Raw genomic sequence first — 21,959 nt, forward strand, 5'->3', positions numbered from 1 at the left:
AGCATCCAATCTTGAAGTTGTTAGATATTAAAGAGAACATTTAAATATAAGAAAGAACATTTTGCAATGTAAGTTGTGAAGCAAGCACAGAAAGGATTCAAAGGGTTCAAAGTAATAACTAACTAAATTACTAACCAATCTAAGGTCATGATGACTCAATTCCCGAGTGCGAAAACCGAGCGTTCTTTGAACATATCCCATCTCGTTTTCACCAGAACCTTTCCCTTTCTCGTTGAGAAGGTCAGCAAAAGCACCACCGAGCTCAATTCGCATCAATCTCACCGCTGAAACTACAACATCGACAAAAACCAGACCAACAAATAAAAAACTCCACTTTCTTTCAAAGCACACACGACGATGAGGGAAAAAGTGGATGCACCAGCTCTGTGAGGAGAAACCTCTAAATTCAGCTTCTGGGGTTTGAGCAAACGTTTGCCACTGCCTGAAAGTTTCAGTTTTTATTCAATAGTGAAAGAAGCATTGAATGAAGTAGGAGCATTGTAGCAGGAGATGAAAAAGCATGCTTTGATTGTTGTTACCTTTGACAGTAGGAATGGATATGTTGGTGGAGCGGCTTCTACGGGGAAGCTTCAATGGCTTGGAAGAAGAAGATGAGGATGCAGCTTTGCGGGGTTTTGCGGGGACAGGTAAAGCCATGTACAGCACCTGCGCCATGCTTAGATTCTTTCGACTACTGATTCTTAATTTCGTAGTCTTTTCTTTGGGTATGCTTTGGATAATAAAGGTTTTTATTTTTATTTTTTTTTAATTTTAAGAATAAACCATCAAATCAAAATTCCAAAAAGAAAATATATAATTCTTTCAATCATAAAAAATTATTAAGTAAAATATTCTCAGTTGATTCTTTTATTTGTTCGAATATTTCTATTTTAGAAAATGTGATACAATTCTATTTTTTTAATTTTAGAAAATGAGTGTTATACACGAGAGTGTGATAGAAAAAATCTCAATTTAATCAATATATTTACTATTTTAATTTAATTCAATTATTGAATTTTTTTAAATTAAAATCAAATTTAATTTTTATTAGAATAATATTTTTAAAAATAATATTAATATTTTTATTAAAATTAATATTTTTAAAAATATTTTTACCAAGATTAAATTTATTTAAATTTATATCTTACATTTAATTTTATTTAAATGTTGTTTTAAAATTTTAAATATATTTGAATTGATATTTTATTACATCATACTTTAATATTATTTTAAAGTATTATCATTATTATTTCAACTTAGATATATTTTATCCTTGATGCATCATTTGATAAACTTGGTTGTGATGGGTTTCTTCCTTTCCCATTTGAAGTTGCTACTCCTTTTTTTCAACACTGAGTTCTCTAATATATCTACACTACAAATAATTCTCCCTCTTATCCAAAAACACCATTTCCATCTTAAATTTTCTCCTCTTTTTCCTGGAATATCTCTTTTCTCCGGAAAATCGTTCATCATCGTATTCACATTGCTATATTATTTCTTTTCAATGACTAAGATTTTCATCAATTACATTTCATCATCTCTTCCCTCAGATTATGATTGTCTGAATTTTTAGATGAATACAGTTTAAATCAGAATTTCTTCATGGTGCGTATGCAAAGTGAGAGAAAAAAAAGTTTGTGACGCAGGTCGACCATTACAAAAGCTTTGTGAATGGGAAGTTAACCATCCTTCTTCTGCTGAAAGCTACACCGAGCAAGAGATGATAAAAAGACAGGTGGCAAATTTTTCTTTCCATTTCATATTAACAGTATGACAACAGTACATGTTTATACTGAAATGGGAGGAGAATAATCGCGTTTTAGTGACCGATTAGGGTATTGAGGTGATATGCAGAACACATTTTGATACTCACTAATTAAATTACCTCTTAATGATTATTAATACAAACTTTAATTACTCGTTAATAGTCATTATAATATTAATTACACATTAATTCTTACTATCGAGATAAGCGAACGGACCAAACGGCTATAAGTTCATAATAACCGTACATATTTTTCAAGGGAAAGACTACATATTGAGATAAAATAATGCAAGCAAATTAGAGGATAAAAGCAAAGACTGCATCAATGTACTCAATTGAATAGTTTCAAGAAGACACATGCACTGAAAGCCCATGTAGTAGACTTCATAGAAAGAATGGTTGGCATTCTACCCTTATCTTTCCTAATAAGAATGGCTTCGTACGTGGGAAAAAATAGAACATATTGAGATAAAAAATAGAAAAAAGAAAAGAAGAAAGGAGAGTGAAATCTTTTATTTATTATTATCAATAGAAAAATATTTTTTAACAACTTTATTTTATAACTGTTTATATAATAACTTGTGATGAAAACGATTTTAAATATACAAACTAATAAAATAGTAATTCATAATTTATTGTAAAAAAATTGTTAAAACAAATTGTTAACCGTAACTTACGTTTCTCGTGCATAAAAAAGCATAAAGTTATACTTCTTCTTGAAAAAAGAGATTATATTATTTTCTGATAGCTATTATTTAACTTATCAGAAAACATATCTATGTTTCCAAAAACAGAGAACCTATAAAAGAATAAGAATATATATGAACGAATTGAAAGTCTTCAAAAAGTTCCATTAAAACTTGATTTATTTAGCTCTATATATGCAATCTCTCTGCAGCTTTTAAAACCAATTACAAAAGTTTTGTGAATGGGATGTTAACCATCCTTCTTCTGCTGAAAGCTACACTGAGCAAGAGATGATAAAAAGACAAGTGGCAAACAAAATCACTTGCAAACAAAAGCATATTGTTGTTGCAGTTGAACATTTCTTTCCATTTCAGATTAATAGTATGGCAATAAGTACATATTTTTCAATGGAAAGACAACATATTGAGATAAAATAATGCAAACAAATATCTTTGCCAATCAGAGGATAAAAGCAAAGACTGCATCAATTTACTCAATTGAATAGTTTGAAGAAGACACATGCAGTGAAAGCCAATGTAGTAGACTTCACAGAAAGAATGGTTGGCATTCTACCGTTATCCTTCCTAATAAGAATGGCTTCGTATAAGGGAAAATTGATAAAAACCAAAAATCCACATAAAAGAACTTGTAATGCCATTTTCTCAACAAAAGCACCTTTTTCAAGGACCAAATCCTTTAAAGTTGAAAGCAAACAAAACAGATTGAGCAAAGCAACTGTTGCTAGAACAGTGAAATAAGGAGAAGAGGTTCCAAACTCCATGATCTCTTTCTCGTAACGTTGAGCAAGATCATCTTCTGTGACCTTTGACGTGAGTAAAAATGATGAATTTGAACGTCCAAAGAATCCTAAGATGAAACTTAACAAGGAAAACAGAAAGGAACTCGATCTCACGTACAACCACATTCTCATACCATTGCACCAACCTTTGATTGATCCTCCCTTACTCAAACCCTCAATCAAACTATAAGCAATTTCCCCAACAATTACACATGCGAAAGGTATGAACCATAAGCTACACATCTGTTGAACCAATAGATTAAGCACAAATATTAGCAACATTAATTAACTGCTGAACCATAAATTTTGAGTAATTTAGAATGTGAGTTTGTGTTTGATGTGGAGTTTGAGAGAAGAAAATGCTGTAAAGTTGTGATTTTTGTGAGAAAAGGACATACCTTTGGAAAGAAGGAAATGCCCTTAAGGAGATAAAGTGGAGGGATGATGGAATAATATAGTACTGATAAGGAAGTGATTGCAAAGGTGTTATAATGCAAATATCCCAATTGTAGGCCTAATTTGACCTTGTTATGACCATAACATTTAGGTCTGAACTCAGAAAACAAAATTTGCAATTGACCTTCACCCCATCTTCTCAATTGAACCAGTGAGCGAAGTAAGTTAGTTGGAGCAATACCAGAAAAAGCTCTTATTGATGGGTTACAGTATACTGATTTCCATCCTTGTGACTGTATCCATAACCCTGTTACCACGTCCTCCACAAGACACCCATATATTGAACCAATCTACAACAAAACAAATCATTTTGATTAGAGTAACGTATCATGGCACTTTTATCTTCATTTGACACATAATATATGAATAAAATGGTTATAAAAGTGTAAACTCTGATATTTTTTGAAAAAATGAGTAAAAAATAAAGAATGGTAGTGTAATTTGAATGTAAAAGAAATTAGGGTGTTAAAAAAATATTTTTCTTTTGATGATGATTGTGAACGTGAAAGTGTTGAGAGATTACTAAATTACCTTTTTCCCCCATAAAGTATTTTTCTCATAAGTGCAATCTGCTAAAGCCTTTGAATTTTCTGCTAGTTCATGCAAGTTTACTTCAGTCACCTCATTCTCATTCTCATCATTCCAATCATTTTTGTATTCACCACTAAACTTGTTCGAACAGAGAGCCTCTCTTCTAAGAAAGCAACAAGTTCCAATGAAAATAGGGCCACCAAAACCATCTGTGCCAGCGAGGTCTATCTTCAAAGTGATCAAGACAGTGTAAAATTACTTTTAGCGAAACATCAGTATTCACCATAATAATGCTATCTATGCTTAAAGAAAGAAAATTACTACACATATTTTCATCAAAATTAATTATATATTTTCAACACATTTTTAACTAACTTACCTGCAGAATTTCAAATAAAGAATTCCCGTAGAGATCATTCTTTCCAATATTATCAAAACTTTGCGGAAATTGCACGTAAGCAATTTCTGAGCCTTTATCTTCGTCCATGAAGAAACATAGAGCGTCTCTCACTGATTGAGAATGGGTTGAGTACATGTCGCAATCTAGAATTAGAATGATTTTCCCATTGCTAATAGTTGAAGACACTCTTAGCTACACACAGGTCAAAGAAATATAATGTTATATTCAATGACTCTGGATACAATAATATTTCGTGAAAGGTTACGGACGTGTGATTAAGTTTAATTAAAAAATTAAGTTCAGTTTTATTTTTAAGAAAACAATTTATCGTAATTTAAGTCAACTAAAATTTGAAATTTTGGTTCTCTTGAGGGAAAAAGAAAAATCCAAACATATTAGTATAGGGTTTAAGAGTTGTTCCACTAATTTAAAATATATATATATATATATATATATATATATATATATATATATATACACACACACACATATAATAGATGTAAAAATTTATTGGGTGTCAAAGAATTATGATTAAAAATAATTGAGAATCCATTGTCCCTTCAAATTTTTATTTTTTAAGAAATGGAGGGTTGAAATTATATGTATTACCAATGAATTTATAGCTCCGGCTTTATAGTGGCTATGATACTGAGGTCTCTTTTCACGAGCCATATACACTAATGTTGGCAAAATACAGCCATCTTCATCCTTTGATCCATGAAAGTCGTTTTTATGCACAACTATCTGTTAAGCACAACACCAAACATGATCCAAGTTACAAGACAGTTAGAAATATTGCTTAACGATCATATGTAACATGTGATTCTCTCAAACACAGTTTTAGAAAGTTAATCTACTTGAAGGATAGTGTCGTGATCACGTCGTGAGGTATATGAATTCTCCCACTGGGAAAACCCATTATGCTTAGAGCGTGCTTCACTGGGTACACCCAACTTGGTTGCATCTTCTACTCTCCTTTTCATTTCTTCGTATAGTTTCTGCAAATAAAATTCAAGAACATCGTTGTGACAAGGTACACAGAGTCTTCAAAGCACATTGTATGAAATGGAGATGAAAGTAGAAAGAGAAGTGATGGTGAATATGTGCATACACGGATGGTTGCCAAGTGTTTGACATAGATATGATCGTGTGATTTTGTTGAGGCATGAGTGTTGTTGAAGAAGGCAGCAGGTGACCTCGGTTCCACCTTAAATCTCTTGCAGAATGGAACCCAATGCTTGGCAAAGGAAGAAGCTTCTAAAAGTGCATAAAAGGTTATCTCCGAACACCCATCGTCTGAGAGATACACGCTCAACTTCTGAGCCGGATAGTCATAAGCCATCACAGATAACACCGTATTAATCACCATCAGCGGTGGCTCCACCACAGCATCCGCCGTGAACACAAAGATGTCCACTCCCGGCAACCTACTCTCATATCTGCCAAACTCAAACACACACAAAATGATGAGTAGTTACGTTGGAACATGGAAGTTTGGGTTGTTGTACAAGTTTTGTATAGTAAAGGTGGAAAAGATAAACCTTTGAGAGAGTATGTTGGGAAAGGTTGTTCTGAAGACCATGTTCCAGCGGAGGGCTTGATAAAAGAGCCAATAGATGCCAGACCAGAGTTCTGCAAGAAACAAACCAAACCATGCCCATTGGCCAGCTTCCCCATTTGCGGGTATGTGGGTGAGTCTGAATGCCCAGACAAAGCATATGGCCAGAGACACAGAGACAGCATAGACCCTCCGAACGTGTCTTGCTCTGTCTTTCCTAGTCTGGAACAATGACTGCTGTTCACCACTTCCCATTGCGCCTTCTAACTCACTCCTCTGTGTTCTTGATGTCGACGTTGAGTGGAGTTAATCCTCTTTCTTATACAGCCATAGACGATGATCTGTTATGAGTGATGGATGCTACACTGACGGTACCACGAAGACTCCAAACGAAGGTGACGAGTGCACTGACGAATATCAGCAATGATACATAGTGATCAACACATACCGCCAGGGACTAAAAGTCACGTGTTTATGTTTATAACGATAGGACAGAGTTAGTTTATTAATAAAATAATATGATGAAGAGTATATTTGGAATTAAATATTGTGAGAAATTAATAAAATAATAATTATAAGATTTGTGATGTGTTGAAAAATAAATAATAATTGTGAAAGTGCTTTCGTTTGTAGAGTTAAAGGTGTGTCCTGTAGATGAAAAAGTCAGTAATCGGAACAAATTAAAACATTGACAAAAACAAAACGTACGTATACTCTGATGGGAAGTTCCTTTTCAATAGTCCCCATCGATATTGTAGATTAAAAGTATCATTCAATGGGTATCACTAAATTCAACTTGCATACTAACTCCAAAATAGCCAGCAATAATTTAAGAAATACAAAAAAAATCCAAAGAGAAATTCGTTTTTATTATAAACTAAATGTTAAATATTGCATTATATGTAAGGTGTTTCGAGTGTACAATTGAACGTCTATTTAAAATATAGGAAACAAAACGTGGAAAAAAATCGTTTTATATAATAGTATGGATAAGTTATCTAATTTACATTTTTATAATATTTTCTTATTTACATTATTAGAGATAAAACATACTTTCTAAGAAGCAAATATCTTGACTTTTTATTTTGTGATATGTAACACATACAACAGTTGTACTTTTTACAAAAATTATAATTGAAAATGGTGGTTAAACATGGAAAATAATAATCATTTGAAATGGTTGTACAATATCCGTCTTTTAACAGAAAATTATTTATAGGAAGAAAAAAAGTTTATTGACATTTAATATACACTAAATAATAATATATATATATATATATATATATATATATATATATATATATATATATATGTGTGTGTGTATCATAAATAACCATTATAAAACTTATTATGAATTTATCTTTTAAATTGATAAAACTATATTAAGATTACACTAAGAAAATAACTCTAAATAATTTATCAAAACGATAAAATTTGTTGATAGTTACAAAAACATTATAAAACTTGTTGATAATTACAAACATATATATTAATAAATTAAATTTATTAGTGTTAAAAATATATTAGTAAAATGTTTATTGATAAATTTTCTCAATAAATATAAAATATTCATCAATAATTATAGATGAATTTTAATCATCAGTCATATATATTAGTAAATATTATAATTAAGTATTTTTTTTTCCTTCTCCTCATTTTTCTTTTTTTATTCTTTGTTTATTTAGTTATCCTTTTCTTCTCACCTCCATTTCATTGTGGTTGTAATTATTGTATTCGACTCTTCAATTTTTTTTTCTCTTCCTGTTTTCCTCCGCAGCCACTAATTCCACCTCACTGTCACTTTCACGGCTTGTCACAGTGACATCCATGATTGTCATTTGTAATTTTTTTCTTTTCTTTTCATTTTCTTCTTCCTCTTTCTGTTCCATCTCTCTTATTCTTCCTTTTTATTCTTTTCTTTTTTTCATTTATTTTTAATTATTTTATAACAAATATCTTGTTAAATTTAACGATAAAATAGACAATTATTTTACCAAAAGTATTTTAAAAAATTGAATTATCAATAAATTCATCAACAAAATTTCAAAAAGTTTAAATACTAATGGATTGAGGTATGACTTCAAAAAAAATCTATTATCAATTAAGTTTTCACAACATCATCAAAGTTCACCATAAAAACTTTTAACACTCATTTTATTCATGAATTTTATTAAAAAAATATCTATCAATAATAAACCTTATAAATTATTAATGGAATTCATCAACAGATATTATCAATAAATACATTTGTGGATAATAAAAATTCTAATTAACCAATAGATTTTATTAATAAATTCATTACCCACAGTATTTTTATTAATAATTAAATTTTTAAATCTGTTAATAAAATTTGTAAGTAAAATGTACTTTATTATATCGGTAATTTATTCTTTTCGTGTAATATAACGTAAATGAAAATTTCACCTTTTTATTCCTTATTTATATTGATTTGTTCTTTATTTTTGAAATGCTTATTTTCATGTCATATTAAAGTAAATAAATAAATATTGAAGCATATTAGTTAGCAATTAGTTTCTAAATTGATAGAGGTCGGTGCAGAGGCTATATTTGGTGGGGGAGGTGAGATGCCGTGGGAGAGAGATCATCTCTAGGTTCAAAATATACTTGTTTCTTTTCAATTATCCATTTTTCAACAAAAATATTTAATTTCAATTATCGATTTTTGAACAGAAATATTTATTTTTATCTGGGTATTTTTAAATTTGAATATTATAATAATATTAATATTTTAATTGTCCTTATTTAATTAATATAAAGAAAAAAATAATTATAACAAAACTATAATATACATAAAATAAAACAACTATAAATGGCATAATAATTTAAAACTTTATTAGAAATGACACAAACGCCTTAAACCGTAATGAATATGTTTAAATTATTAAGGACCAGTCTATTATTGCATTAGTATGTGTTTTAAAGACCATTTTCATTTTTAGGTAATAAATATATGTATATGTGTAAAGTTTATGTTTGACCGTGAAACCTCATTTTACCTAATTTATAATTTTCTTACCATAATTAAAAAGTTCTTTGACTTTACTACTATAATATTTCATAAATGTACTTTGACTTAACACTTTCTATTTTCTTTTAAATGCAACTTCAAACATCTTAATATATCAGTTTCTAAATTTTATGTTTATTTTTATTCTGTCTACAAAATATTTGTTAAGTTTTTTTTTTATTTTGTATATAAAATAGTGTTATATTATTTTTGAAAAACTCACCTTCAATAACAATCAAATTAATGTTTGATTAACATTATAACAAACGCTTTTTTCAATTAAAATTAATTATTAAATCGCTTGGATATGAAATTGTAAAAATGTTTTTTACTCTAAAGTTACAGAAAAAAAAATTCTTAAAACACTAATAAAGTAACATATTTATTTACAAAGAAAGTTTCTATTAAAATTATTTATTGTATTTTTATTTTTGAAATCGTATTTTAATTTTGAATAGTAATCAATTAAAAATAAATTACTTTTGTTAAAAATATTTATTATATATATTTTTAGCACAAATTTAATATGTTTATTACTGAATTTGAAAATGGATAAAGAGAATTATCTAACCAAAAAATTGGACTAGAGAAAAAAAAATCTCAAATTAGTTAGAAGTTATATATTTATAAATATGCTAAGCAAATCTATCACACTATTTGGTTTTCACCTTAATTGTAGAAACAAACAACAAAATATCAAAATTATTTTAATGGTAATACTGCATATGTTTTACCATCAATCTCTGATCATATTTCTCACTTCTTTGATTTGTATCTAACATTTACTTGTGTTGGTTGTTGTCATTCTTCAGTTATATATCACAATCATCTTTACTATTACATTTTTCTCTTTACTTTTCTATTAATATATAGTTATGCCCAAAAGATAGAGATTTGAATTTTAAGTGGAAAATTTGTAATTCTTTTAGATACTCTGATGTCTTGCTTTTTGCAAACGCTAATTCTTTAGTAATACTTCTCAAACTAGAGTAAAATTAAATATTTTAATTTTTCATTTGAAATTTGGGACCAATCTAAATGTTGAAGATGATATATTACACTTTTATAAGGTCCCAGAAACCATTGAATGACGGATATCCAAGTCAGTAAGATAATATTTGCCAATAATAAAATAAACAAGTGTTTAAAATATTATAAAAAATCCTCATGATTTAAATTAAAAGTAATTAATTTCAGCTATGTACAAATATTACGAGGAGATGCAAGGAAACCTTATACTTGATTTTAAGTATATGTTTACTGAAATAACATCATGATTACATTCTCAAGCCCATAATGCAAATGTAAAACACATATTACATTTGTTTGTATATATTTTACTATGACCAATAATATTTTGAAACAGATTTTTTAATAACATTTTAATGCAAATATAATTTTATCATTAATTTATTTTATTAATTTTTGTTGTGTTGATTATTTAAACTCAATAAAAAAATTACGTGTATATTATGTCAAGATATAGTCAATAAATCCATGTTAACATGATTTATTTTCTTTGAAGAATGTTAGTAATTAAGAAGTTATAAACACTTTTTACAAAGCAAGCAAATTTCTATCGAAATTCTGGTTCTCGTATTCTTAATATATATTCATTTGTCTTTGATTTGGTGTTATGTTGATTATGGAGAGATAAGTATGAAAGAATAAAGAAATAACATGGAATAATCTCATAATAAAATACATTTATTTGAATGCAAAGCTAAACATAGTTGGAAAATAATGAAGTGCAAAGACTGCATCAATTTACTGAATTGAACAGTTTGAAGAAGACACATGCAGTGAAAGCCAATGCAGTAGACTTAACAGATAGAGAGGTTGGAATTCTACCTTTATCTTTCCTCAGAAAAATGGCTTGGTATATGGGAGAATTGATGACAACCAAAACGCCACACAAAAGAACTTGTAGTGCCATTTGCTCTCCAGAAAAAGCACTTTTGGCAAGGACAAAATCCTTTAAAGTTGAAAGCAAACAAAACAGATTGAGCAATGCAAGTGTTGCTAGAACAGTGAAATAAGGAGAAGAGCTTCCAAACTCCATGATCTCTTTCTCGTAACGTTGTGCAGCATCATCTTCTATGGTCTTTGCTGTGACTACAAAGGATGAATTTGAATATCCAAAGAATCCCAAGATGCCGTCTACGAAGGCAAAGAAAAAGGCACTTGTTTTCAAGTACAACCATATTCTTATACCATTCCACCAACCTTGGATTGATCCTCCCATACTCAAACTTTGAACCAAACTATAAATAGTTTCCCCCACAATGACATACACGAATGGTATCAACCATGAGCTTGACATCTGTCCAACCACATATGTCATTTAGAGAAAATATTCAAATATGTTAGTATTTAGTCAGAAATTAAAGGTAACATGACACACATTAACATTCATTTGACACATAATAAATGTAACACATATAATAAGGATAAAATAATCTTAAAAGAGTTAATTTTTGGAGTTTTTCAAAAGAAAAATGATTGTTTGACACACCTAAATATTTTACATTCATTTAACACTATCTTTACTTTTTATTTTATTCTTTCTTAAAAAAATAAAGAGTAATGGTAGCATGCCAAACTTTTACATTCGTTTGACACATAGTACAAAGGTAAAATAGTTATAAAAATGTAAACTTTTGTATCTTTTTCGAAAAAAAAGAGAATAAAAAGTAAAGAAGGATAGTGTCAAATGAAGGTAAAAAATTAAGGTGACATTTTTCAAAAATAAAAGTTTATACTTTTATGACCATTTTATCTTTATACTCCGTGTTAAATTAATGTAAAAGTGAATCATGATACCATTACTCTTTTCGAAAAAGAAGAAAATAAAAAATAAGAAAAGATAGTATCAAATAAATGTAAAAGAATTATGGGTCTCAAAGTATCATTTTTCTTAATGAGAACAGGAGGTGTTTATTACCTTTGGAAACAAGGGAATGCCCTTAAGTAGATAAAGTGAAGGGATGATGGAGTAATATAGTATTGGCAAGGAAATGGTTGCAAAACACATAGTGTACTCATATGCCAATAGTAGGAATAAATTGATCTTTCCATCACCGTACCATGTTGGTCTGAACTCAGATAACAAAATTTGTAAGTCACCTTGTGCCCATCTCTTCTGTTGAACAAGTGTATGAAGCAAGTTGGTTGGTGCAACACCTAAAAAACACTTTCTTGGAGGATTGTAACACACTGATTTCCATCCCTGTGAGTGTATCCGAAACCCTGTTATCACATCCTCCACAAGACATCCGTATACTTGGCCAATCTGCAGTAACAGAAATTCATTATATCAGTATACTGATTGTGATTGCAAAGTAGAAAAAGAGATGAATGAATCACCTTTTTCCCCCACAGAGTATTTTTCTCATAGGTGCAACTTGCTAAAGCCTTTGCTTCTTCTTCTAGTTTTTGCATGTTTACTTCAACCACTTCTTTCTCGCTCTCATCATTGCAGCCATTTTCTTCTTGATTATTAAACTTCTTCCCACAAAGAGCATCTCTTCTGAAAAGGCAACAAGTTCCGATGCACAAAGGGCCACCCAGACCATCTTCACCATGGAGGTGTATCTTCAAAGTGATAGAGATAGTGTGAAATTAATTAATATATATTCATTGTGATTTCAGTTGCTTTTTTATTCCTGAAGTAAAGAAATTATTATTATATATATGATTTTCACTAAATTATATGATCATTAAAAAAGATCTAACTCACCTGCATAGTTTCTGATAGAGCATTCCCGTACAGATCATTCTGACCAATATTGTCAAAATATTGTGGCAATTGCACATAACCAATTCTTTGGCCTTTGTGTTCATCCATGAAAAAACATAGAACATCTCTCACTGATTGTGAATTTGTTGAATACATGTCACAATCCAGAAATAGAATGATTTTCCCTCTGCTAATCTTTGACGATATTCTTAGCTACATTTTGGTCAAAGAAAATAATGTTATATTCAAGGACAGAATAATATTTCGTAAAGTACTGACCCACATGATTAGGCAATACTTATGTATAGACAATGTATCATTGACATTTATGTGTCAATGTAAATAACTTATACAATATCATACGAGGTCATTCACCAACTGTAGAATAATTATATTTTAACAATTCTTGTTTTACATACCAATTTCACGAAAATATTTAAAAAATTATCTGATTAATTTAAATATTTATGTTATTATTTTATTATAACATAAGTAATTATTAAAATAATGGTTGGCAAAATATTATTATTCTATATGATTTGAAAATAATACGGTCATATTACTTGTTTGCTATTTCTTTTGTAGTACCAAACAAAGTTTTAACCCCGTGAGTTTCATTGGGTGGATAGAATTATCTGTTTTAGCTGAAGTAAATCTAATTAGGATCGCGATATTCCAACAACGCCAATTTGACAAAGATTTGACAACGCCACGTGTCAAGTTTTAATTGGTCGAATTTGAATGTTTTTTTTAATTTAAAATCTGATTTAGAATGGGTTGAAGTTTGGATTCCGAAACTGCCCTCTTCGTTTTCGAATTCTATCTTCTCTCCTTTTCACTGTCTTCTCTCTCCATTTTAGGGATTTGAATTTCATTTCAACTTCTCTCTTCATAGCAGTGTTCTCCCTCCTCCATTTTTGCAGTTGTTTGTTCGTCATCATTGAAAGACCAAGTTAAGGTGTTTCTGGGTTGAGAGGTGAGTTCCTGCACCATTGACAAAGAACTGATGTTGTTGTAATCGATTACAGGGAGCTGGTAATCGCTTACCAGTAGAAAAATCTCCTTTTGTACCGAAAGTTGAAGAGTGCTACCCAGACGTGGCTTAAGCACTCCCCAGTAATATTTTGGATTCGTTATGACTGTCTTTTGAAGGTTTTATGGATGGATCATTAATGGAACACTTCAAGTTGGAATACTTCAATATTAAACAAATATAAACGAAATAATGAAGGGTATTGAGTAATGAAAAATTATAACAATATTAAAAAGCACATACATTAATAAAAAAACGTAATGACATTTCACGAAACAACAAGTTTTGAAATGAAAAGATACATAACAGTATACAATGAAATGTAATTTAAGAAGATGGTTGTCGATCAAATTGATTGCAGAAGTTAATAACTTCTTCCTCTACGAGTTGTGCAAAAACTGTCATGAACTTGAACTACCTTGGTTCAAACACCTATAGGTGGTTTTCTCCAATTGAGGTGAGGTGCATAACCCATGCTGTCAACTTTGACCTTTGCTGACTATTTTAATCATAACTTTTTCCACAGACCTCCAAATGATGTGATTCTTTTTTTATTAGAAAGTAGACTCAAATATCTTTCCAATGACTACTAATTTATAATTTTTGGACACCTGAATAGGTGCAGTTAATTCCTTAAAGTTAACGTTTTATATATTTCTACCACCTCTGACCTTTGCTGGTTGTTTTGCTCATAACTTTTTCCACAGACCTCCAAATGATGTGATTCTTTTTTTATTAGAAAGTAGACTCAAATATCTTTCCAATGACTACTAATTTATAATTTTTGGACATCTGAGTAGGTGCAGTTAATTCCTTAAAGTTAACGTTTTATATATTTCTACCACCTCTGACCTTTGCTGGTTGTTTTCCTCATAACATTCTCCATCGAACTCCAAATGAGTTGATTCTTGTTTTGTTGGAAAGCTCTTTGAGTCTAGATTCCAACAAAACAAGAATCAAGTCATTTGGAGTTCGGTGGAGAAAGTTAAGAACAAAACAAGTAGCAAAGTTCAAAAAAACAGAGTTGGGGAGCAGTGTTCATCTAGCTGGGGAGTACAGTTGAAGTTTTTGTACACATTACCCTTTTTCCTCTGGTAATCGATTACAAGACCCCTATAATCGATTACCAGAGGAAAAAGGGTAATTTGTACAGAAACTTCAACTGCACTCCCCAGCTATATGAACACTGCTCCCCATTCTCTATTTTTGTTGAATTTTTCCTTTTTTCTCAACAATTCAATGAGCTAACATGTTCCTACACCATACACACTGGACATATGCACTTATAATCGCTTACAGAGAAGTTGTAATCGATTACCAGGTTAAAATTGTAGTTTTGTACTGAAAGTTGATCTGCGCTACCCAAATGTGACAATTGCGCTCCCCATGATTGTTTTTTGTTTGTTGTGAGTGTCTTTTTAAGATATTGTCAATGGAGGACCCTTGTTGGTCATGGTTGATGGTTTTCACAACTTGTAGTGTGAAGTTTAGTAAGTCTTCTGTGTAGGGAAGACCCATCCTAGGTGGTCTTAGCAACGCAGGTTAGGTCCTGCACCATACACACTGGAGACATGCACTTGTAATCGCTTAAAGAAAGGTTGTATTCGATTACCAGGTTAAATTTGCAGTTTTGTACTGAAAGCTGATCTGTGCTACCCAGGTGTGACAACCGCGCTCCCCATGATTGTTTTTTGTTTGTTATGAGTGTTTTTAAGATTTTATGAATGAAGGACCCTTGTTGGTCATGGTTGATGGTTTCTACAACTTCTAATGTGAAGTTTGGTAATGAATCAATGGTGTGTGCGAAAAAGCCCAAACCTTGGTGATACCAACCTCTACGGTGTGTGTGAGAAAACCCAAACCTTGGGAGAAATACCGCCAACCACAATGGGAGACAAAAGCCAAAGACTTACATAACCACGAAAATGTCGCCAACGACAATGCACGCCAAAATCAACAAAATTCCAAAATGAGGGATATATACCGCCAACGAGCCCACAGTCACAGCATCAAAAAATGGGGAAATTGAGAGAGAGACAAAATCCTCGACAGTGACCAAATGACCCAAGAAACGAAGTAAGAAAAGTCGAACTCAAACTCAAAAGGGAGAGAGAAACAACATTTCAATGGTGGTGAAGAAAAGCGAGGAACGAAGAGAACCCAAACGGTGGAGAGAGATGGATGCTTCAATGGTGGAGAGAGATGGAAGCTTCAATGGTGGAGAGAGAGTTGAGAAAACCAAACTGCAAGTGAATCTGAAAAAATAAACTGCTAAAAGGAGTTTCTATCCAAATTCATTCCAAAATTGCCCTTCTGAACAAATTCCACCTTTTAAAAAAGCCTTTTAAAACCAATCAATGAAACAATGCCACGTGGCGTTGTCAAAAAGTTGGCAAAATATTGTTGTCGAACAAACATTTTCCATCTAATTAAGTTGCTTACGCATATTTTTAAGTTAGAGGTTTTTATAACATAAATTGAGATGCATGCTCCATGCAGATTTTTCTTTAAGAAATGAAAGGGTTGTAACTACCAATGAATTTATAGCTCCGGCTTTATAGTGGCTATGATATTGAGGTCTCTTTTCACGAGCCATATACACTAATGTTGGCAAAATACATCCATCTTCATCCTTTGACCCATGCAAATCGTTCTTATGCAGAACTATCTGTTAACCACAACACCAAACATGCATCCAAGTTACTAGACAGTCGAAAATATTTAACATGTGATTCTCTCAAACACAGTTTTAGAATGTTAAATAATCTACTTGAAGAATGGTGTCGTGATCACGTCGTGAGGAATATGAATTCTCCCATTGGGAAAACCCATTATGCTTAGAGCGTGCTTCACTGGGTACACCCAACTTGGTTGCATCTTCTACTCGCCTTTTCATTTCTTCGTATAGTTTCTGCAAATAAAATTCAAGAACATCGTTGTGACAAGGAATACAGAGTCTTCAAAGCACATTGTATGAAATCGAGATGAAAGTAGAAAGAAAAGTGACGGTGAATATGTGCATACACGGATGGTTGCCAAGTGTTTGACATAGATATGATCGTGTGATTTTGTTGAGGCATGAGTGTTGTTGAAAAAGGCAGCAGGTGACCTCGGTTCCAGCTTAAATCTCTTGCAGAATGGAATCCAATGCTTGGCAAAGGAAGAAGCCTCTAAAAGTGCATAAAAGGTTATCTCCGAACACCCATCGTCTGAGAGATACACGTTCAACTTCTGAGCCGGATAGTCATAAGCCATCACAGATAACACCGTATTAATCACCATCAGCGGTGGCTCCACCACAGCATCCGCCGTGAACACAAAGATGTCCACTCCCGGCAACCTACTCTCATATCTGCCAAATTCAAACACACACAAAATGATGAGTAGTTACGTTGGAACATGGAAGTTTGGGTTGTTGTACAAGTTTTGTATAGTAAAGGTGGAAAAGATGAACCTTTGAGAGAGTATGTTGGGGAAGGTTGTTCTGAAGACCATGTTCCAGCGGAGGGCTTGATAAAAGAGCCAATAGATGCCAGACCAGAGTTCTGCAAGAAACAAACCAAGCCATGCCCATTGGCCAGCTTCCCCATTTGCGGGTATGTGGCTGAGTCTGAATGCCCAGACAAAGCATATGGCCACAAACACAGAGACAGCATAGACCCTCCGAATGTGTCTTGCTCTGTCTTTCCTAGTCTCGAACAACGACTGTTGTTCACCACTCCCCATTGCGCCTTCTAACTCACTCTTCTGTCTTCTTGTTCTGCATGTGGAATGGAGTTAATCCTCTTTCTTATACGGCCACAAACGATGATCTGTCACGAGTTATTAAAATTTCAATCTAATCTTCTAACTAATTTCAGTGTATTTTTAAAATATAAAATTGCCTCTGATATGTAGACAGGGAACTGATCCATTAACATCACATGTCATTTTGGAATAGTAGGTAACTGATCCAATAACAACCAATGTCATTTTGGAATGGTTTTTTATATATGAATTTATAATTAAGAAAAGAATGAAATTTAGTAAAAATGATAAAATGTTAAATGGGTTATTTAATAATGATGTGAACCAACTCGTTACATATGCTTGTACGACATTTACTGATATGTTCACTTTAGTCCTTAGAAGATGTACTGATATAAATCTTTGGTAAGTGATATAAGTTGACATAGATACATGCTTACATGTGTAATGTGATGAATTTGATTAAATAAAATAAGACATCTAAATGATCTAATGGGCCTTGAACAGTCTGGTAAGATATAGTCTTCTGAGACTATGTTTATTCAATTTTGTTTCGAGAAATATTGTCTTCCTCATCATTATAGATATATTTCATATGACCGTTGTAATAATATAGTTAAGTGAAAGTTTGTTAAGAGATAAACCTCTAATTATAATTTCTGATTTATAGTAAATTCTTCTATGAACATAGATTATATAGTTTTTTTAAATCTTGAGTCAAAATTTATTTGGACATGAATTAATGTTGCATAAAGTAATCTCTACCTTCTAGTATTCACCTCATTCTCCTCATATCTTGCTTAAGAGTTCTTATTTCTTTTCCTACTCCCTTTCTTTTCTTAAATTCTCTTTCATAAATTATGTCAAACTCAAATTAAAATACAAAAAATAGATATTTTTTATTTATATATGAAGTAAAGACCTTCATTACAAGTGTAAAAAAATTATATTGAAAATTATTAATTACTATGTATTAATTTTAAAATTTATTAAGTAAAAATGTTTGTGAGGTTTTAAGATTGATTTAAATGATATATTTATGTTTAGCCAGATGAATGTATAATTAGTACTGTATATAGTTTAATTTGCTTTTGAAGGTGAAAATGTTTAAAGCATAACAAAATATATATATCTATATATATATATATATATATATATATATATATATATATATATATATATATATATCACATTCCAAACAGATTATAATAAAAATGATTGTAAAATGTGTTATTAATTTATTTTAGACTTTGTTCTGACACTTAACTGGGTTAGCTCTTTACACCTAACCATTGATCTGAATGACTTTGTATACAATTATGGTAAAATGTGGTAGGAAAGAGATTAAGAAAACAGAAAGAAGAAAGAGAGATTCCAGGAATGAGATCTAAAGAGAAAGGAAATGGTGGTTGCGTAGTTCAATGTGAAGACAAAGAAAGTGATCAAGTTAGTGACAATGAAAAGCTGTGTTGACTGATTGTTATATATAGTGAGGACAAAGAATGGTGTGTGCGAATTGGTGAAATGGTCGGGTAGCTCAATCATTGCCATGAGACACCAAAGAAAAAAAAATTTGCTATCATTTTGATATTACTTCTCACTATTATTTATTTTTTCTTCGGCTTAATGCTTTTTTTTTCTGTTAACTTTGTTTACTGTGAGATTTATTTTTTTTAGGGTTAATGCGATCTTAATTTTTGTTCAATTAAATTATTTTTAATGATGTTGTCTAAATAATTATCGACACACGGTATATATTGTTAGTGTTTAAATAGCTTGTTCTGTCACATTATCTCATCTTTTCAATCTGCCATAGGGAAATAGGGTTGCAATTTGGCTTTCATAGTTGTCGCAAGTACTTAGCTACCACTTACGATAAAAGTTGGTGGGTCTTTGGGGATTAGGGTTTCACTTGCACTTCATAGTTGTTGTTGTACTTAGCTACCACTTAGCACCCGGGTCCTAGGGTTTCAGAAGAATTACATATTTATATTTTCTTCTTTTTGTAGTTTTATTTCTTGGGATTTCTAGGTGGTTATATGCGTGGGGAGACTCGATTACGGTCTAGGTTTTGCGTGAATAAATATGGTAATAATGGTGGTGCAATTTGGACGTGGTTTTTCTACTTGCGTAAACAAAGATGATGACGATGGTGACATGATTTGGGTGTGGTTTTTTTTGCAGTTTTTGCATGAATAAAGATGGTGATAATGGTGGCACGATTTAGGTGTGGTTTTTCGGTAGGTTTCAAAGATGGTGACGATGGTAACGCAATTAGAGGTGATGTCATGGTTGTTGTGTCTTGAAAAAATGGTTAAAGAGATATTCTCATTTGTAGTAGTTATGTATATGAGAAACCTAATTTGAATTATAAAGCTATGAAACAATCAAATCCAAATGAACAAAATGTGAAATTGAATTATATCGGTCTCTATTGGAGTTATTACTTATTTTTGTATTTATTGTTTTATTTTCAAATTATTTCTTCAATTAATTAGAATTAATATAGATAATAAAAAAAATAGAAATAAGAAAAATAGAAATAGTAAATAATATATATATATATATATAAAAGAAATATCATTTTATAATTATCTATGAGTCTTTGGTAATGGAGAGGGATGATGATGGTTGCCTAGGTTTCTGGATAATCTCACGTTAAACAAAGTGAACAAAATCGAAAACAAACGGTATTAAAGTTAATTTTGATATGATTATTGTATTTTTTTATGAAAGTTGTCAATGTCAAATAACTTTTATTTAAAAGTTTCGAAGTAAACTGTAGTGACATCACCGCTAAGGGTTTTGGAAAGAAGACATGACTGAAATATTCTCATGATGAGCTCACCACAGAAATATTTTTCCGTGACCTCATAATAGAAATTATGTCGGTTTCCTGTGAAGAGTGTTTTGTGATTCAAGTGCGTTTCCAAGTCATGGAATTCCCTCATCATCGATCCTTACTTTGTAAAATTGCACCATAAAAGATCCATTCTCTTACAAATGGAGTTAAGGAAAAGAGTCAAAACTTACGCTACAGGGTAGAAAATCATTTGCTTATTGCTATTTCGAATTTTTCCAACGAAAGACGTTATGCTGTCTCCAGGAAGGAAGCAGCGCCCGCGAATGTTTCCGTGTGGCACATGCTGCTGCCATAAAGAAAGCAGACCGTCCCAGCAACCGTGTGGCAAAAGAAGATTATCCTAGTATTCTTCGGTTCAATTTTTCTCATCTTCGGTCGCTAAGTTTGTTTTTTTCACTAACGGTTGTTCTCGTCCCTCTTTTCTTGTCAATCATTAGGAAGGTCACCAAGTTAATTTTTTCTTTTTTAACTTTTGTACACAAAACTTTGATCTTTTTAACATTCTTAGATTCTTTCATTTATAATCTTTTGTTTTGATTTGGTTTTTACTCAATTTTCATTTCACGTTTTTCTATCAATAGTAACTTTTCGTTCTTCTTCCATTGTATTGTGTTATGTTTGAAGTAGTGACTATGTCTTTGTCTCTTCTCCTTGAATGAATAACTTGTTGACTTGCAGAACATTCATTTATTATTGTGTGTTTATTGGATTTAGGGTTTTGGTAAACTCTGTTTTTACGGTAATATAGTATTATTTTTTAGATTGAGATTTGTATATATTATTTTTTTTAAATTTGAAATTGTTTATTTGAGTAATATAATATTATATTAAAAATTTGTTGTGTGTTTGTGATTTATATATATTATTATTATCGATGATTATTGATTTGTTGTGTATTGATTAATTTTGTTCTGTGTTTTTTTTTTTTCGTGTATCGATAGAAAAATTTTCAATGATGAAATATTAGACTTTTTAATTATTTGAAGTAAAATAGGATGAAATTAGTTTAATAGGACCCTTCCACTATAAAAATTTGCAAATAATGCAAATTTATTTAATGTTATTAAATGGGTAAAAATTGAAATAAGTTAAATATTATTATTTTTACAAAAGTAATTTAATGTGAGAAAATTAAACACAGTATAAAGAAAATTGATGAATTTATGGTTAAATATTGTAATCAATAATTTAAATTATAGTAAAAATAAATTTTAGTTATTTATAATTTCTTTTAACATTAAATTAAATTTACAAATAAATATAAAATATGAAAGATTTTGTAAACAAACAAGGAGGTGGAACATATTTAAAAACAAAATCTCATTATTTAAAGATGAATATAGTGAAGAT

At 30.8% G+C, this 21,959-nt stretch overlaps 4 protein-coding genes across 4 annotated transcripts in view; 1 reads left to right on the forward strand and 3 right to left on the reverse strand.

Moving 5' to 3' along the window:
• LOC148193349 (spermidine copper dependent amine oxidase 1-like) overlaps positions 1-15 on the forward strand; it is a 12,619-nt gene extending 12,604 nt beyond the window's left edge. The window contains exon 13 of the mRNA XM_088099404.1: positions 3-15. Within this exon, the coding sequence (XP_087955530.1) occupies positions 3-15 (13 nt within the window). The remainder of the gene's footprint in view (positions 1-2) is intronic.
• A 7-nt stretch (positions 16-22) lies between these two features.
• LOC148193350 (uncharacterized) lies at positions 23-705 on the reverse strand. Its single transcript, XM_088098104.1, has 3 exons — positions 540-705; positions 380-442; positions 23-290 (listed from the first exon to the last, which is right to left on the reverse strand). Exons 1-3 carry the CDS (start codon positions 673-675, stop codon positions 28-30), a joined length of 462 nt encoding a protein of 153 aa, XP_087954230.1. The 5' UTR covers positions 676-705; the 3' UTR covers positions 23-27.
• Positions 706-2,794: 2,089 nt separating this feature from the next.
• Positions 2,795-6,592, reverse strand: LOC148193351 (cellulose synthase-like protein E1). The gene is made up of 8 exons (XM_088099677.1): positions 6,183-6,592; positions 5,753-6,080; positions 5,499-5,639; positions 5,251-5,385; positions 4,621-4,833; positions 4,242-4,469; positions 3,653-4,000; positions 2,795-3,497 (listed from the first exon to the last, which is right to left on the reverse strand). The coding sequence occupies exons 1-8, from the start codon at positions 6,452-6,454 to the stop codon at positions 2,949-2,951; spliced, it is 2,214 nt and encodes a 737-aa protein (XP_087955803.1). The 5' UTR covers positions 6,455-6,592; the 3' UTR covers positions 2,795-2,948.
• Positions 6,593-10,989: 4,397 nt separating this feature from the next.
• On the reverse strand, positions 10,990-17,749 carry LOC148193352 (cellulose synthase-like protein E1). The gene is made up of 8 exons (XM_088099405.1): positions 17,454-17,749; positions 17,024-17,351; positions 16,770-16,910; positions 16,533-16,667; positions 12,967-13,179; positions 12,594-12,821; positions 12,172-12,519; positions 10,990-11,550 (listed from the first exon to the last, which is right to left on the reverse strand). Exons 1-8 carry the CDS (start codon positions 17,723-17,725, stop codon positions 10,990-10,992), a joined length of 2,226 nt encoding a protein of 741 aa, XP_087955531.1. The 5' UTR covers positions 17,726-17,749.
• Positions 17,750-21,959: the final 4,210 nt, after the last annotated feature.

The sequence above is a fragment of the Vigna umbellata genome, chromosome 9 (genome assembly GCF_029865625.1).
Source record: "Vigna umbellata cultivar VRB3 chromosome 9, Vumbellata_1.0, whole genome shotgun sequence".
Taxonomy (NCBI): domain Eukaryota; kingdom Viridiplantae; phylum Streptophyta; class Magnoliopsida; order Fabales; family Fabaceae; genus Vigna; species Vigna umbellata.

Bases quoted from the DNA above. Each gene is read 5' to 3' on its own strand.
- LOC148193350 (XM_088098104.1), bottom strand. From the start codon at position 675: ATGGCGCAGGTGCTGTACATGGCTTTACCTGTCCCCGCAAAACCCCGC. The intron at 443-539 runs GTAACAACAATC...TGAAACTTTCAG, and splicing joins ATCCATTCCTACTGTCAAAG to GCAGTGGCAAACGTTTGCTC. The intron at 291-379 runs GTGCATCCACTT...TCGATGTTGTAG, and splicing joins GGTTTCTCCTCACAGAGCTG to TTTCAGCGGTGAGATTGATG.
- LOC148193351 (XM_088099677.1), bottom strand. From the start codon at position 6,454: ATGGGAAGTGGTGAACAGCAGTCATTGTTCCAGACTAGGAAAGACAGA. The intron at 4,834-5,250 runs GTAATACATATA...ACCTGTGTGTAG, and splicing joins CCGGAGCTATAAATTCATTG to CTAAGAGTGTCTTCAACTAT. The intron at 4,001-4,241 runs GTAATTTAGTAA...GTTTTGTTGTAG, and splicing joins ATACTTTATGGGGGAAAAAG to ATTGGTTCAATATATGGGTG.
- LOC148193352 (XM_088099405.1), bottom strand. From the start codon at position 17,725: ATGGGGAGTGGTGAACAACAGTCGTTGTTCGAGACTAGGAAAGACAGA. The intron at 16,911-17,023 runs GTATGCACATAT...TTTTATTTGCAG, and splicing joins AACACTTGGCAACCATCCGT to AAACTATACGAAGAAATGAA. The intron at 12,520-12,593 runs GTGATTCATTCA...CTGTTACTGCAG, and splicing joins ATACTCTGTGGGGGAAAAAG to ATTGGCCAAGTATACGGATG.